Source organism: Xyrauchen texanus, chromosome 13 (genome assembly GCF_025860055.1).
Source record: "Xyrauchen texanus isolate HMW12.3.18 chromosome 13, RBS_HiC_50CHRs, whole genome shotgun sequence".
Taxonomy (NCBI): Eukaryota; Metazoa; Chordata; class Actinopteri; order Cypriniformes; family Catostomidae; genus Xyrauchen; species Xyrauchen texanus.
This window is the reverse complement of record NC_068288.1, coordinates 10,933,694-10,948,289: the sequence shown is the minus strand read 5'-3', so window position 1 is coordinate 10,948,289 and position 14,596 is coordinate 10,933,694. Positions and strand designations below refer to the sequence as shown.

At 40.1% G+C, this 14,596-nt stretch overlaps 1 protein-coding gene across 1 annotated transcript in view; it reads left to right on the top strand.

Moving 5' to 3' along the window:
- Positions 1-14,596, top strand: part of kalrnb (kalirin RhoGEF kinase b) — a 119,057-nt gene that overhangs the window by 18,335 nt on the left and 86,126 nt on the right. Inside the window, 4 exon segments of the mRNA XM_052140801.1 lie at positions 10,359-10,451; positions 10,627-10,741; positions 11,294-11,486; positions 12,749-13,249. Of these exon segments, the coding sequence (XP_051996761.1) occupies positions 10,359-10,451; positions 10,627-10,741; positions 11,294-11,486; positions 12,749-13,249 (902 nt within the window).

Genomic DNA, 14,596 nt, shown 5'->3' with positions numbered 1-14,596 from the left:
TGCAGTTTCTATATTACAACTACTTAGATTCTTTTTAAGTCCAATAATCACAGCAGGTAGTTGGATTACTGCATTCAGGGCTGGACTGGTAATCTGGCATAACGGGCATTTTCCGGTGGGCGACGCACTTTTGGGCCGATCAGGGGCGGAATGTCCATCGGGAGAACAGAGCAGGCCGGTGGTTCGGCCGCGAAACGTGCCGAATGGGCTGCGATAAGCAACAATGAGCCGCCGTGTTATGCAGAACAGACCACAAAACGGTGCAACGATATGCACTTTTGCGGGACGATTTCTCTTCCCAGTCCAGCCCTTACTTTGGTTCAACCTGGACAACACAAAATGTTTGTGTGGTTCAGTCCCATTTACACTCTTGAAGAAAATTTTGTGTTTTATGTAATAAGTATTGTGATCTATGTGTGCCATTTTGAAAAGCTTGATATGTTCCACAACTGCTTTCGGGTCCTTGAATAAAGTATAACGTGCAAGTAAGGGCAGCGGGTGGACTTTCTGGTGCCCCCTAGGGAGTTGGTGCCCTATGCAGACTGCGTAGTCTGCTTATAGGTAGCGGCAATACTGTATTATTTGTCTCAAAATGTGTCTTGGACTAATTCAGTTGTGTAGTGTGACTGTGTTGAATTTCACTGAATTGCAATTCAGTAAATTCCAATTCCTATCATTCCAGTTCAACTTCCTGTTGTTCCATTAACTCATGAGTTAATGAAAGGGAGTTAATTCTTAAATTTTAAATTGTTTGGGAGTTGTGTCCCAAACGATGCACTATCCACTTTGCATTTACACTATACACTGTGCACTCAGCCATGTAGTGTATGCATTTTCAACATGTAGTATCGTCTCAAATGAAACACTTAATTTTTTTTTAAATACGGAAGCATACAACATTTTACAACTGACAGAAGTAATGTCAAATGCATGCGATGTGTTGCTGCTAGCTTTAGCATGTTAGCCAAACTCAGTTCAACACTTATAACTCAAACAATGGACATATTCACATAGCGTGTGGTGATAGTAAAGCATTCATTTACATTTGTAAGGTACTGTATTCAGTGAAGTGTAGCTAGTTGCCACATTCCCTATTATTTTTCTTTTTTTTTAGCAAGATCAACAATGCAGCCAGGTAACTCTACCCCTTCAGCTACGGGGTACTCATAGTCATTGTCTGCTTCTTTTAGTTGTTTTTATAGTGTTAACACACTACTCGCCCTACTTACACTAAAATGGCATTGAATGGTGCAGAAGTGTGCTGTTTGGGATGCACATATGGTCATGTGATCTCAAAATGGCAGCCCCCATGTGGCAGCCCAGCTCCATGTAAAAGAATACAACATTTATTAGGCCACTGACATGACTGGATATTTCATCTCATGTGAGTGTTCATGATTTTAAACTTATTTCTTATAAGTACTATTAATTTTGTAGGGGTAAAGCTTTTTTAATGTTTACAAAATTGATGAGTGCATCTTTAAGACATTTCAGTAAATTCCCTTTTAGCCCAGTGGTCCATTGGTGGACATTTCTGCGCACAAAACAACCCTTGTGAAAATAGCCCCTAAAGCCCCATTCAAGCCTACATACCTCATAAATTTAGGCCACATAAGCTTCCAGGCTGGTGATATTGGACCGGGACCAGTTCATGATCTCACAGCATACACTTACACAAAGGTTAATACTAACACCGAACCTCAGCCAACCATTGTTTTCAGACTCCCAATTGGGTGTGCCTAAGGCTTACTGGCCATGATGCTGTTCTTACTGCCCTTGGCAGGATTCAATCTAGTGGGGCCATTTGGCAACATTTTGGCAGGACTGGTTTCATTTAGTGCAGAGAGTGACTCTTCCTGCTGCTGCTGTGAGCTTTTGTGTTTCTGTTTGTGGGGACACACCCTGATTCTGGGAAACATGGGGAATACAGAATGCCTCATATCCTGACTCCATAGGCAGGTTGGATCATGGATTCCTGGTGTAATACAGTGCATCAAACATAGGACTCATTTGTTGATGTTCATTGAACAAAGCGATCTTATTGGTCCACAGTGTGCTCTTCATTCCGAAAGCTGATCTAACTAAATGCGTGCATACTCACTAGGGGTGAAACAGTTCCATATGATTCGCTACCTGTGGTTCAGGATGCATTTGTACAAAGGTTCAAGAGCTTACCAGAAATATAGATAAAACATTTTATAATAATGATTTCTTACTGGCGCAGTTTTGGGGGCAGTATTGGACATGTATTTCTTGTTCTTCTTCTTTTTTTCTGGTGTGTGTGATCCTGTGTTTATTAGTTGCCAGTGAGTCACAATGATCTCTGACAATTACAACAGAACTATTCAAATGTGTTTTCTTTATATGGGTAGTTGACATTGTGGTGTGACATGCTATACTTCATCTATATATATATATTAAACAGCATTTTGCTTATTATTTTATGAGTATTATGCATCAGGCTATCACATCTAAATGGTTATTGCTTCAAATTTTCTATACTGTGCACACGTAATAGCAAGTACCAACTACAACATCAAACCAAACCGTGTCCAGAAATCCACGATGCAAACCGAACAGTGTTTACCCCCAATACAATAACATTGAGTATACAAAGAACTCCAGATAACATGAGTTGTGGTAAATCAGATGTGATCTAGGAGCTTTATACAGCTTTATACCGTTCATCCCACATGACAGATTAATGTTAGTCTGTGCTGCATCACATACAGGCTTAGACCCAGGGGTGGATTTAGTGATTTTGGGGCCCTAAGCAAAATACAAGAATGGGGCCCTCTTCACTTGCGCATATTTACCTTGATTTTCCCTGAGCTTGCTTTCTTTGTTATGATGCTGTGATTCAACATGTTGCATGAAAAACACAATCTGGCTTCCATAAACTATACACAACTACAGTATACATTATACTAAACATTGTTTTCTGTCTCACTCTTCCTCTTTCTTTAATGTTAAATGGATGTTGAGATAAACTTTTTATATTCCTCCTTTTTCTCTGCCCCACTAGGATAATTCAGTTTATATTTTCTCTTCACAAATTCAAACCGAACTGAACTTGCAACAGTGTATAAAGTGAAATCATATGAAACTGTCTGAGCAGTGATGCTCCCGTTCACTTGTTTACCACCATGAACTTGCATAATTGCTTAAAACCTTGGAATAATCCATTACAGCCTGATCTGAGGGGGAAGTGGGGTTGCTTGCATTGACGGTGCTGAAAATAACAGCGACTAATCATATCGGTGTTATGATAGCGATATTTAAAATGTCAGCATATTTTATTTAGCATGAATACACAGCTCTCTCGAATACTCAGTTCTGATTGGTCAATGGCGCCATCTAGTGTTTTGATATTTCTTAGTAAAAACCGCACATCCACATATCAGACCTCTCATCCGGGTATTGCAAGCCATCTTTCCTGCTTCTCAGGATCACTGTGCAATCTCTACAAGTAAGCTAATAAAATATTTTAACTCAAATTAAGTTTCATGTGCATTTATTTATTTATTTGTCAATTAGTCTTTTAATAAGATGCATAATGAGCAGTCAGACATTCAGCAATGACTAAATAAACAACAACAGAACTCAGACGCAAGGTTGATTTCAGCTGTTCAGTGATTTATTTATTCTGAAATAATTACATATTTTTAACTCAAATAAATATTTTATGTCCATGTATTTATTTGTTTAGTTAGAAGTGTATAATAAGTGGGATAATGTACAGTCAGCCGGTTGCTTTCGCAAAATAAACCTCTTCAAGGTGATACAAGTCCTGATTCCACAGTCTGGCATTATTTTGCGATAAAAAATGTCTGATTGTACATTATCCCTTACTTAATAATAATAATAATTATTATTATTATTATAAAAATAGCTTTTGTATTTTAAAGGGGCCCTGGGCAGTTGCCTACCTTTGCCTAGTGCTAAGTCCACCTCTGCTTAGACCAAGTGGTCACCATGTACCCATTGTACTCACATGAAGCATACATGATGAAGATCTCATAAAACATGCAGAAAACAGTGCATGGCATCCTTATGAAATATGGATACAGCACTTTGTATGCAGTGGATGGTCTCATGACAACTCAGTGATGCCATTTTCCTTTCATCTGTGATGTTATGAAGCCATCTGCAGCACCCACAGAGCAGCAACGGTCCTTGTGTAACTGCTGGCTAAAGCTGCAATAAAGCAGTTTGTTTACAGTATCTTTTATGAATGCTTTATAATTGGTTTGAGTTGTGTCAGATTAAGGTACTGTCTGTGTCATGCAGACATCCATAATGCATGTTTGTTTTAAAACTGCATCTTGTTACCACAGACACTCTTGTTAGCATCTAGCTAAATGTATTACCTAAATATTCAACATCACTTTCAGATTCAGACATTTGTAAATGGTTGTAGCTTCAGCTTCACATTCTTCAACATTTTCTGCAACAGATAAATTCAAAGAGATCTGTCATCTCCTCAGCTAGTGAGCTGCCTACATAGGCAGCATTTTAAGGCATCAAAAGTGCTTTCCTGGCTAATTCTCTGCAGTAATGGCAATCCCAGAGTGCACTGCTCCAAACTTGTGAACAAAGAAAGATGGCAGATGCGGTGAGAGAAATGTTGATTATAAATACAATATACGTATATTTCAATTATTGCTCAAAATTATCCATAGTTCATTGTAATCAATGGAGCTACCTCCCTGAAATTAGTTTTTGCAGGGTGGGATGTCTTCAATAGATCAAACTACACAATGATGACTCTACAACTTTATAGAAATTACGGTATCATTTTCTTTTAATGCATGATTTTCTGTAAAGCTGCTTTGAAACAATGTGCGTTGTGAAAGGCGCTATACAAATAAAAATGGCTTGACATGACACGAGCAAAAATTGACAAAGACTGTTCCATGTCTAAAACACGCCAAAGCTCAGTGCACTTAACCCACACTAAATCCACACTAGCGCGAATACTGCTTTGGAGCGGTCTTTCAGGCTAAGTGTATCCCAGAATTCAGGAGCTCACACACCACCTACCCGAGAGATCTGTGTAATTTTGCAATGATGACGTCAAGGAAAGCTTTTCAATACAAGTCTTGGTTACTGTCGTAACTTCAGTTCCCTGATGGAGAGAATGAGACATTGTGTAGATGTAGTGACACTAGTGGTTGCTCTTGAGAGCCCCAAACATCTCCCATTCTTTGAGAAAAGGCCAGTGAGAATTGGTGAGTGGAATTTGCATTCCACTATAAAAGGAGCTGGAATGCGATTCCCTTCAGGTTTTGTGCTGAGGAGCAGAGCCAGGCCAGCTGTTCCGTATTACCGAACTCTACCTGTTTATACCTGAAAGAACACGGGATGGAACGGGCTCAACCTATAGATTGTAAAATCTTGCGAAGGTATTAGGTGGTGCCCAGCCCACTGCTCTGCAGATGTCTGCTAGAGAGGTGCCGAATCGATCAGCTGGACCACCTGGGGGTGGAGTCTCCACTCTCCACTGAGCATTGCCTGTCACGACAGCACGTCCGCTGTGGCGTTGAGGCTGCCTGGGATATGAGTGGCCCACAGCGACCTCAGCCGTTGCTGACTCTAGAGGAGGAGATGGCGGATGAGTTGCAACATGTGACGAGAGCGTACGCCGCCTTGGCAGTTTATATATGCTACTGTCGCTGTGTTGTCAGACCGGACCAGCTCATGCTTGTCCTGGATCAATGGCAATAGCCTCCGCAGGGCAAGTAGTACAGCCAGCAACTCTAGGCTGTTGATGTGCCAACCCAGTCATGGCCCTGACCAGGAACCGGCAGCTGCATGCCCATTGCACATGTGGCCCCAGCCCAGTTTGGAGGTGTCTGTGGTGACCACGTCACGTCTGGACACTTGCTGTAGGGGAACTCCTGCCTGTAGAAACACACGGTCTGTCCATGTCTGAATAAGTGGCAGCAGAGCGGTGCGATAGCTTCGCTAAGTGTGCCGTGGCGCCATGCCCATCTTGGGACTTGAGTCTGAAGCCAGTGCTGAAGTGATCTCATATGCATCAACCCAAGCCTCTGAAAGTGTTTAAGTGGAACCACTGTCCCCCCCTGAATGACTTCAGGCAGTTCAGCACTGATTTCACACGCTCACTTGTGAGGCACACTTATCATTGAGACAGAGTCTAACTCCATGCTGAGAAAAGAATTCTCTGAACCGGAGAGAGCTTGCTCTTTTCCCAGTTGACTCAAAGCTCTAGACGGCTAAGGTGCTTGAGCACCAAATCCTTGTGCGTGCACAGCAACTCTCAAAAGTGTCTCAGGGGTGCTTAGGAGCCTTCCGGCGATAAACCAAGGTGGATATCGCCTGCCCGAGTGCTCGCGCTGTGACCTTCGTCACCCGGAGGGCGAGTGCGGTTGCCCTCAGCACATCGGGATCAGAACTACCCACGTACAGATCTTTTAGTGCCTTGGCCAGGTGTAACTGCAGGATGGCCATGGCATGCAGGGCGGAGTCGGCCTGTCCAGTGGCATAAAATAATAATAAATAATAATACAAAAAAATGACAAGACAAGGCATATAAATTAAATGGTTGTATGAGTAGCTATCAATGGATCACATAGGTTTATAGAATAAAGTTTTTGATTTATAAATTTTTATGCAGTGTATTGAGAAACTGCTGGGTAATTGCTTCTATTTGATATTTTAAGTAATTAGAGATGACACAATTTTACTGTTACATTTTTTTTTATGTGCAATGTATTGAAAATCAAAATGAGTAAAAATAATAAATACAAATGTACTTGCATATTTTCTACAGCACAATACACTTCCAACAACCAATAGTGTATTCATAAAGGAAAAGATGTGTAAAACATTTTCAGTTATTTATTATGTTAAATAGGCTATTACAGTCACTGCTACAAAAAACAATCAGTCTTCAGCTGAGTGAAAAGACAAAAATAGCTGTCACAACCAGCACCAACATTGTTAAGTCACAAGTGTCCCAACGTGCATGCAATCAAGTCATACATATGTTTGCAGTCTTCATGTCTACTTGCACACTAGTGGCCTAACACTGGAAATACATAAGACAAGTGGGTAAGTAGGCAAGACCAAACCAAAAGTGGGGGTATTGGGACAGGGCCAAAATCTTACATACTATTTAGGATGTATAGTGTGCAAATTGTAATGCAGCGTTACACATGTTGTTTTTCACTAAGCAAATAATTAACAAAGGTGTTGTTCTTATTGGCCTGCCCCTAAAATACTGTGAACTTAATGTCTTTGCATAGATCAAGATGCAGACAGAAATCAATGGGTTTGTATTAAGTACATGAACTTTTTGTTAATAAAAAGAAAACATAATACAGATGCAAATAAACTATAGCATTCATACTGTATGTCTAATGTGTAATTAATTAAATACTTGCATACGTAAATGTAATCTGTGCATGACTTCGTGTTTATGTATCCCTTAAACCAGTGTTTCTCAACTGGAGGGTCATGTCCCAAAAGTGGGTCGCAGGTGTGTTGGTACTGGGTCACGGACAGCAGGGAAAGAACATGGTTCTCCCTGCATTGTAAAAGTTTCTGCGGCCATCCAAGCAAATTTTGGGCCCTCGCGTTCTGCGCTTTATATGCGCTAAATATGCTTCTCATCTGCTACATGATATTTTAACAGTTCGATTGAAGCATGGTTTTCATGCGAGGGTGGCACGAGCCTTTACTGAAACACACCAATGATCTGCTCTGCTCTAACCTAATGTATCTACAGAGAGCGCATCAACCGGCTTCCCTCAATACTGATGCAACCCATTTGAATTACAGTACTAATTTGTTTTGTTTAAATCAGAGCCTGAGCTATGCACCAAAAGTAAGGTTTGTCAAATGACACATCATCACAACTAAAATGCATCACAATTTTACAGAGTAACAGTAACTGTGATATTTTCACACAAAAATGTATAGTTTCATAATAAATAATCTTTTAGGGGAAGATTCAATAAGAATGAATATCAGCCAGTAAAAGTGCCGTTTTTTGCACACGCTCTCCGTGCTGGTTTAGCTCCCGATTCACAATGAAATTATGCATATAAGGAAATGGCGCAAACATGCCCGTTTCTGAGTGCTATATGGGGAGGATGTCGCAGACCACCATATTTGACACACTCTGTCGGGACTGTACAGCATATGATCCAAATATCTGGATCATCTCTTAAACATGCAGAACGTGCACTTGACTACACCGTGAATCTGGATATATGCCTTGTTATACACTCTTCATATAGTGCCCTATAGTGTGTGCCCTCTAGCAGGGGCAGGGGAAAGCCTCCAAGTTTCTCACAGTAAATGTAACATGCCATGTTCAGTCTCAGACCCTTGGACTTGGGTTTAATAGTTTATGCTGTCTGCGTACGAAACCGAGTCTGCACAAGAGATTAAATGCACAAATGCCCTTTGTAAAGATCTTATTGTAGGCCTCATCCTGACACAACAGATGTACTGTACAGGAATGTGAGTGTGTGTAAAGTGTATGTGCTTGCACCACATCTGTGAGCATGCAGCTTGTGTGTGTGTGTGTTTCTGCTGTCTATATGTGCTTAAATGTGATTGAACTTTTACTCACTCAGCGCCGGTGCCCAGCTGTCGGCGGTGGGATTACAGAGCAGGCAGATTACACCACTAATGAATCTAAACAGAAGGAGATGTGCCTACAGCTGGTCCCCCCCCCCATCCCCGTCTCCCTTGCTCGACCCACTGTGGCCTACTACTCTATTTTCCATGTTCAAAGCATTCACTATTCTGCTTATTACTGTTGTCTGCCATTCAGCATTTACAGTATTCACGTGTTCCCTAGTGATCCATGTACGAGACGTACAAAACAGCAATGCTGCTGTCTCAAGCTACAGCAACTGCTATCTCAATTAACACACCCACACACATCATGTTTGTGTATTTACTAAGAGCAACACTGTTGTTGCCCTGTATTTATGTTCAAATTGCACACTTTCATATCTAGTGCATCCAGAGACCAATGTTATTCAAGTGAATTTATTTTTTAATTCTCTCATTTATTTATGATAACTCCATTTGTTCCAGAGTTATACAAATATAAAAAAAAAAACAAAAAAAACATGTTTTTGTAATTTTGTAGAATACAGCACTTTTCCATCGAATGAAAGTCCAAAAAGCAAATAAACAAATAGTCTATACGACTAAGTCATCTAAAGCCATATGATAGCTGTGTGTGAGGTACAGCTACTGTATAACTTTAAGGTGAACTCAGCCATTTTTTCCTCATTAAAAAGGTTTTACTTCTAAATAAATTAATCTTAATTTCAAAACATATGCATAAAATCATGAGCACTAACATGAGATGAAGTATCCAGTCATATCAGTAACCTTAATAAAGGGTTTTTATTCTACATGGAGAGGGTCTCTTCATGGGGGCAGCCATTTTAGGATCGCATGACCAGCTTAATACTACTTGGTTAATCTCAGCATCCACCCTCTTTTCGGACACTTTCGCTCATGGATTAAATTAATCAGGATTAATTGTGAATAGTGAATTCCTACAATGACATCGGTAACTGAAAACTATTGTGTTTGAATGATGATGCCTCCCAGCCCCTAGATGTCAGTATAAGTCCAAGATGACATTTAAAAATAATCACTGAGTGCAACTTTAAGTCGATTTTCTCTGAAATTGTCCCCTCTGTTTTAGCGTAAAACTGAAATATGAAGGCTGTGGTAGGTTGGATGTCATTCACATCAAAGTTACCCCTCAAACATTATTGGTTTTTGCTTATCCCATGATCAAACAACACTGAAACACAAGTTTTCTCTGTGCGAATATGGGATACTTGACCATTTTGATACTTGAATAAGGGAATTTTCTTCATCAGGATTCCCTACAAAGTGTTTTGCCTTCAATAAGGGATGATAAGCACCTTAATTTCATACAAATATAGGATGCCTGGGCTAATACGTTACAGTTGGCAAACCTGGAGCAGCGGTGGAAGGGGAGATTTTCACTGAATAATTACATAAATCTCTGTCTAGTCCTCACACAAATCTATCATATGGCTTCAAATAACTTGTAAAATAGCATATTAGTCACATGGACTACTTTTATGGTTTTATTTTTTTTTTAGCTTGACAGACATGGTTATTGTTGTATGGAAAAGATCTCAAACTTCTCATTTTGTCTTCTATGGAAAAAATATAAGCATCTAGATGTAGAACGACACCAGGGTGACTACATATTTTTATTTTTAAAATGTTAATTATTCCTAATACAAAAGATGGCTATGGTAGTGCAATGTATATTTTTAAGGTATTTAAGCTGATTGTCTATATATCCTCTCTCTCTCTTTCAGTCCCCTCTTTCTCATCAGGATCTCTAAGGAATGATGGAATAAAGGCGGCTGATGTTCTGACAGTTTTAAGAGAGAAGGTCGCCTTTGTCTCAGGTGGGAAATGCACAATTGCATAGTAAACACACACAAGTTCATTCAATTTGCCCATTATTTTCCAGTCTGCTTCACTTCAGTTGTGAACAACTCTGTCTCAACACCCTCTTAAGCATGCACCCACACAGACTCATTGGTACTTCCATAATAAATGAAATTATCCTCTTCTCTTCAGGAGGAAGAGACAAGAGAGGGGGGCCCATCCTCACCTTCCCAGCACGTAGTAACCATGACAGAATAAAGCAGGAAGACCTGCGCAAACTGGTGACCTACCTCTCCACTGTGCCCAGGTTATAAAATTTTACCTGAAATTACTTAATTTAAGAAATAGTTCACGCAAACATGAAAATTCTGTTGTTATTTACTTACCCTCATCTCATCCCAAACCCTTGTGCTGTTATTTTTCTGTAAAACACTAATTTTAAAGACATTTTAAAGAGTCTTTAAGCAGTCTTGTTCCATACAACAGCAGTTCATAGTGTCCACGTCTGACGTCAAGCTCAAAAAAGACAATAAACATGTTTTTTGTCCTTTCTGGAGCTTGACAGACATGATCACATGGCTTGTATAAAAACAATCTGCATGAAGTTTTCTCCTTTTGTGTTCAGTGGAAAAAACGAAAGCATACAGCTTTAAAACGACATGAGGTTGAGTAAAAAATGTCAGTATTTGGGTAAACTATTAGTGACATACTTGTCTGCTCTGTACAAAAGATTGTGAATTATTTTAAGCTTGAGTTGCTAAAGTCAAGGTAACATAAAGAATACAATATTGATGTTTTTTAGCCTGGCCTTAAGTTTGCCTTTCTCTAACGTTATTTCTCCATCTCTGTTTCTACACAGTGAGGATGTAAGTAAACGAGGGTTTACAGTGATCGTCGACATGCGTGGCTCTAAGTGGGATCTAATAAAGCCATTGCTGAAGACTCTGCAGGAGTCATTTCCAGCTGAGATCTGTGTCGCTCTGATTATCAAACCAGACAACTTCTGGCAGAAGCAGAAGACCAACTTTGGCAGTGCCAAGTTTACTTTTGAGGTTAAATAGTGTTATTTTGTCTAATGGGAATATAAAAGAAATCAATAATATCATAGTTTATGTACAATCATCATTTGCACTTTTGCATTTAAAGTTTTTAAGGCATAACAATTTGCATTTTTTCCAATCTAAAAATCGTAAAGAACTGTAAAAAAAAAAAATGTTTTACTTGCCTTCTAATTAGAATAGAGCCCCCATTGTCCTGTCCTTCATCCTTCGATTTAACAATATCACAAGCAAGAATGCCTGATGCCAATTGACAGCCGCTGATTGCAATATACAACAATATCAACTTATGTTTCAAACTAAATTTGGCCAGAAAGTATACTCAAACCAGCCTGTCTGGCACTAACAATCATGCCACGGTCCAAATCTCTAAGATCAAATTTTTTCCTATTTTTAATGGTTGATGTGAACATTAACTGAAGCTCCTGACCCGTATCAAAGTCTATGGTAACCACTCTGTACAATTGTGGTGAGAAGATCTCAGAGTGCTGTTCTGAGATCCAGGTTGGCGCTGTTTTGGTGGCACGAGGGGGACCTACACAATATTAGACAGGTGGTTTTAATGTTGAGGCTGATCAGTGTATCTGTTTTCCCAGTCCACACTACAATGTGAAGACGACGTTTTCAAATTTAGCCATTTGGGAGAGCGTTTTCAAAAAGCTCCATTTTTGCTAACAAAAATGCCATCTCAGTGTGGAAGGCCAAAACATAGAGAAAAAATGTGCTTTCAGATGAAAACATATTAGTGTGGATGTGGCCTAAGTGATCTTGGAGTAAGAGAAATTACTTTTAAAATATGCTGCTCCGCTCACCGCTCGGCACCGCTCACCGCTCGGCACCGCTCACATACTCACATAGCCTGCAATTGGAATGATGTAAACTGTGAAAGTACCAGTGCTGTTATACTATTAAATATAAGCACTTGTGTACTACAAGTGTTATGCAGATTTCCTCCAGGTGGTACACAACATAAATCTGGAAATTTACACTACTCAAAAGTTTTTTTTATCTAAATTTTACAAGAATATCATGTTTCTATTTTTCTGATCCATTTACAAATCTGTGAGAATACGTTTTTACATCTACAGTGTTTTATGCAAATAGTTAAGATGGTACATAGGTGGCATTTGAATGATCTGATGTGATCAGACATGGTCTGAAAAGTTTGAGAACCACTAGAGTAGAGGACCAAAACTAACTGTTGGATAAATATTTGGTTATTTGATTTAATTACATAAGTTATTTGTTTCCCTTAGACCAGTATGGTTTCAGTGGAGGGTCTGACAAAGTTGGTGGACCCATCCCAGCTGACGGCAGATCTGGAGGGCACCCTGGAGTATGACCATGTGGAATGGACCGAGCTCCGAGTTTCCCTTGAGGAGTTCTCAGGAAGTGCTCTGCACCTCCTCTCCCGGCTGGAGGAACTGCAGGAGGTGCTCTCCCGTCAGGAGCTGGCTGCTAACGCAGAGGAAGCTCGGAAGCTCCTGGAGGAGCATGCTCGGCTAAGAAAGACCATGACGAAGGCGCCAGTGGATGAGTTAGACTGTGAAGGACAGAGGTTGCTTCAGAAGATCAGGGATGGGGGGGATGGGAGGCTTTCGGGTGGGGCAGACTTCCAGAGTTTGGTACCTAAGATTTCTGCCCTGCTGGATAAACTTCAAGTTATGCGACAGCACCTGCTACAGACATGGCTCAACCGTAAACAACAGCTGGACCAGTGTTTTCAGTTACGACTGTATGAGCAGGATGCAGAAAAGGTAAGAATAAAGGAGGAGAGCATGATGGAAAGATGTCTATACAAAGGCAGCGCAGACAGTTAGGGATGAGGGTTAGGGTTAGGTTAGGGTTAGGTTAGGGTTAGGTTAGGGTTAGGTTAGGTTAGGTTAGGTTAGGTTAGGTTAGGTTAGGTTAGGTTAGGGTTAGGGTTAGGTCACATTATGGGTCACATAAATGGGAGAGAAATGGGAGAAAGAACATAAACTAATTGGATATCACAAAAGTGTTGGAACAGAACAATTATAACCAAACAAATATCATAAGGGTATAACCATGATGTGATGAAAAGTACTGATAGAGAAAGCTACTTAAGATTTTTGGTTGAGATATGATGTGTTTATATTCATTCAATGCAAGTCAATGGGGTCCAACACTTTCAACCTCCAAAAAGGACATAAAGGCAGCTGAACTTTGAGTGCTATGGACATAAATGATACCTCGAATTGTGGTGAAATTAAGGAGAGTACAGTTTTCATTTGGCGGATGTGGCAGGGCAGAGGGCGGGACCGGGTGTGTATGATCACGACCCGGCCCCGCCCTCCGCCCCGCCACCGCGGACAATAAACTGGGTGGAACAATCCTCAGACTTACATTTAAAGAGTGGCCCAAGCCATTTATAGACCATTTAAAGAAAGTAAACAAAAACAAATTAATTAGAACTGTGCAAACATATTTCCAGATCCTTTCAACAAAGCCAGTCCACTTGGCGGCTGTTTTTGGAAAGCTCTTTTTCTATGTAAACAAAATTGTCGTTTAAACCCATTGTACCACCATCAAGTTTTTGTGAGTTCATAGTCCTTTAAATGAACTTTATTTGGTGGCTTTTCTCATCTAATATTGATATCTGCAAGTAATTTGATGAATTAATCAGCATGTAATTAATTTGATTACATTTTCTGACCAGTTGTCAGCCCTAACATTTATACAAAATATAGTAGTTTCATAGCCGAAAGGAATATTTATGGCTGGTAAATTTTCTCAATTCACCCATTACTGGCTGGTGTGACAAAAAGTTGATTTTAGACCCTAAAGGAAAGTAATTAAAAAATTTAAATAATGATTTCATTGTGATATCTTCGCTGTTCTCCCTGTAAATATCTGCAGGAGTCCTTGTTCTCCGTTTAAACCCAAATTGAGAGGCAGTCTCACACTCCCCAATCCTGCTGACTGAGCCCATCTGTGCTCCACTAGAGCCAAAATACTAACGGCTATTGCTTGTAAAGCTGCCAGAGAGAGATAGTGTGTTTATATTAAGGTTGAAGGTTTACATGTAGATCACTACAACACTAACAGAGAGCTATATCACCCAATGGCCTACGACGACTGTT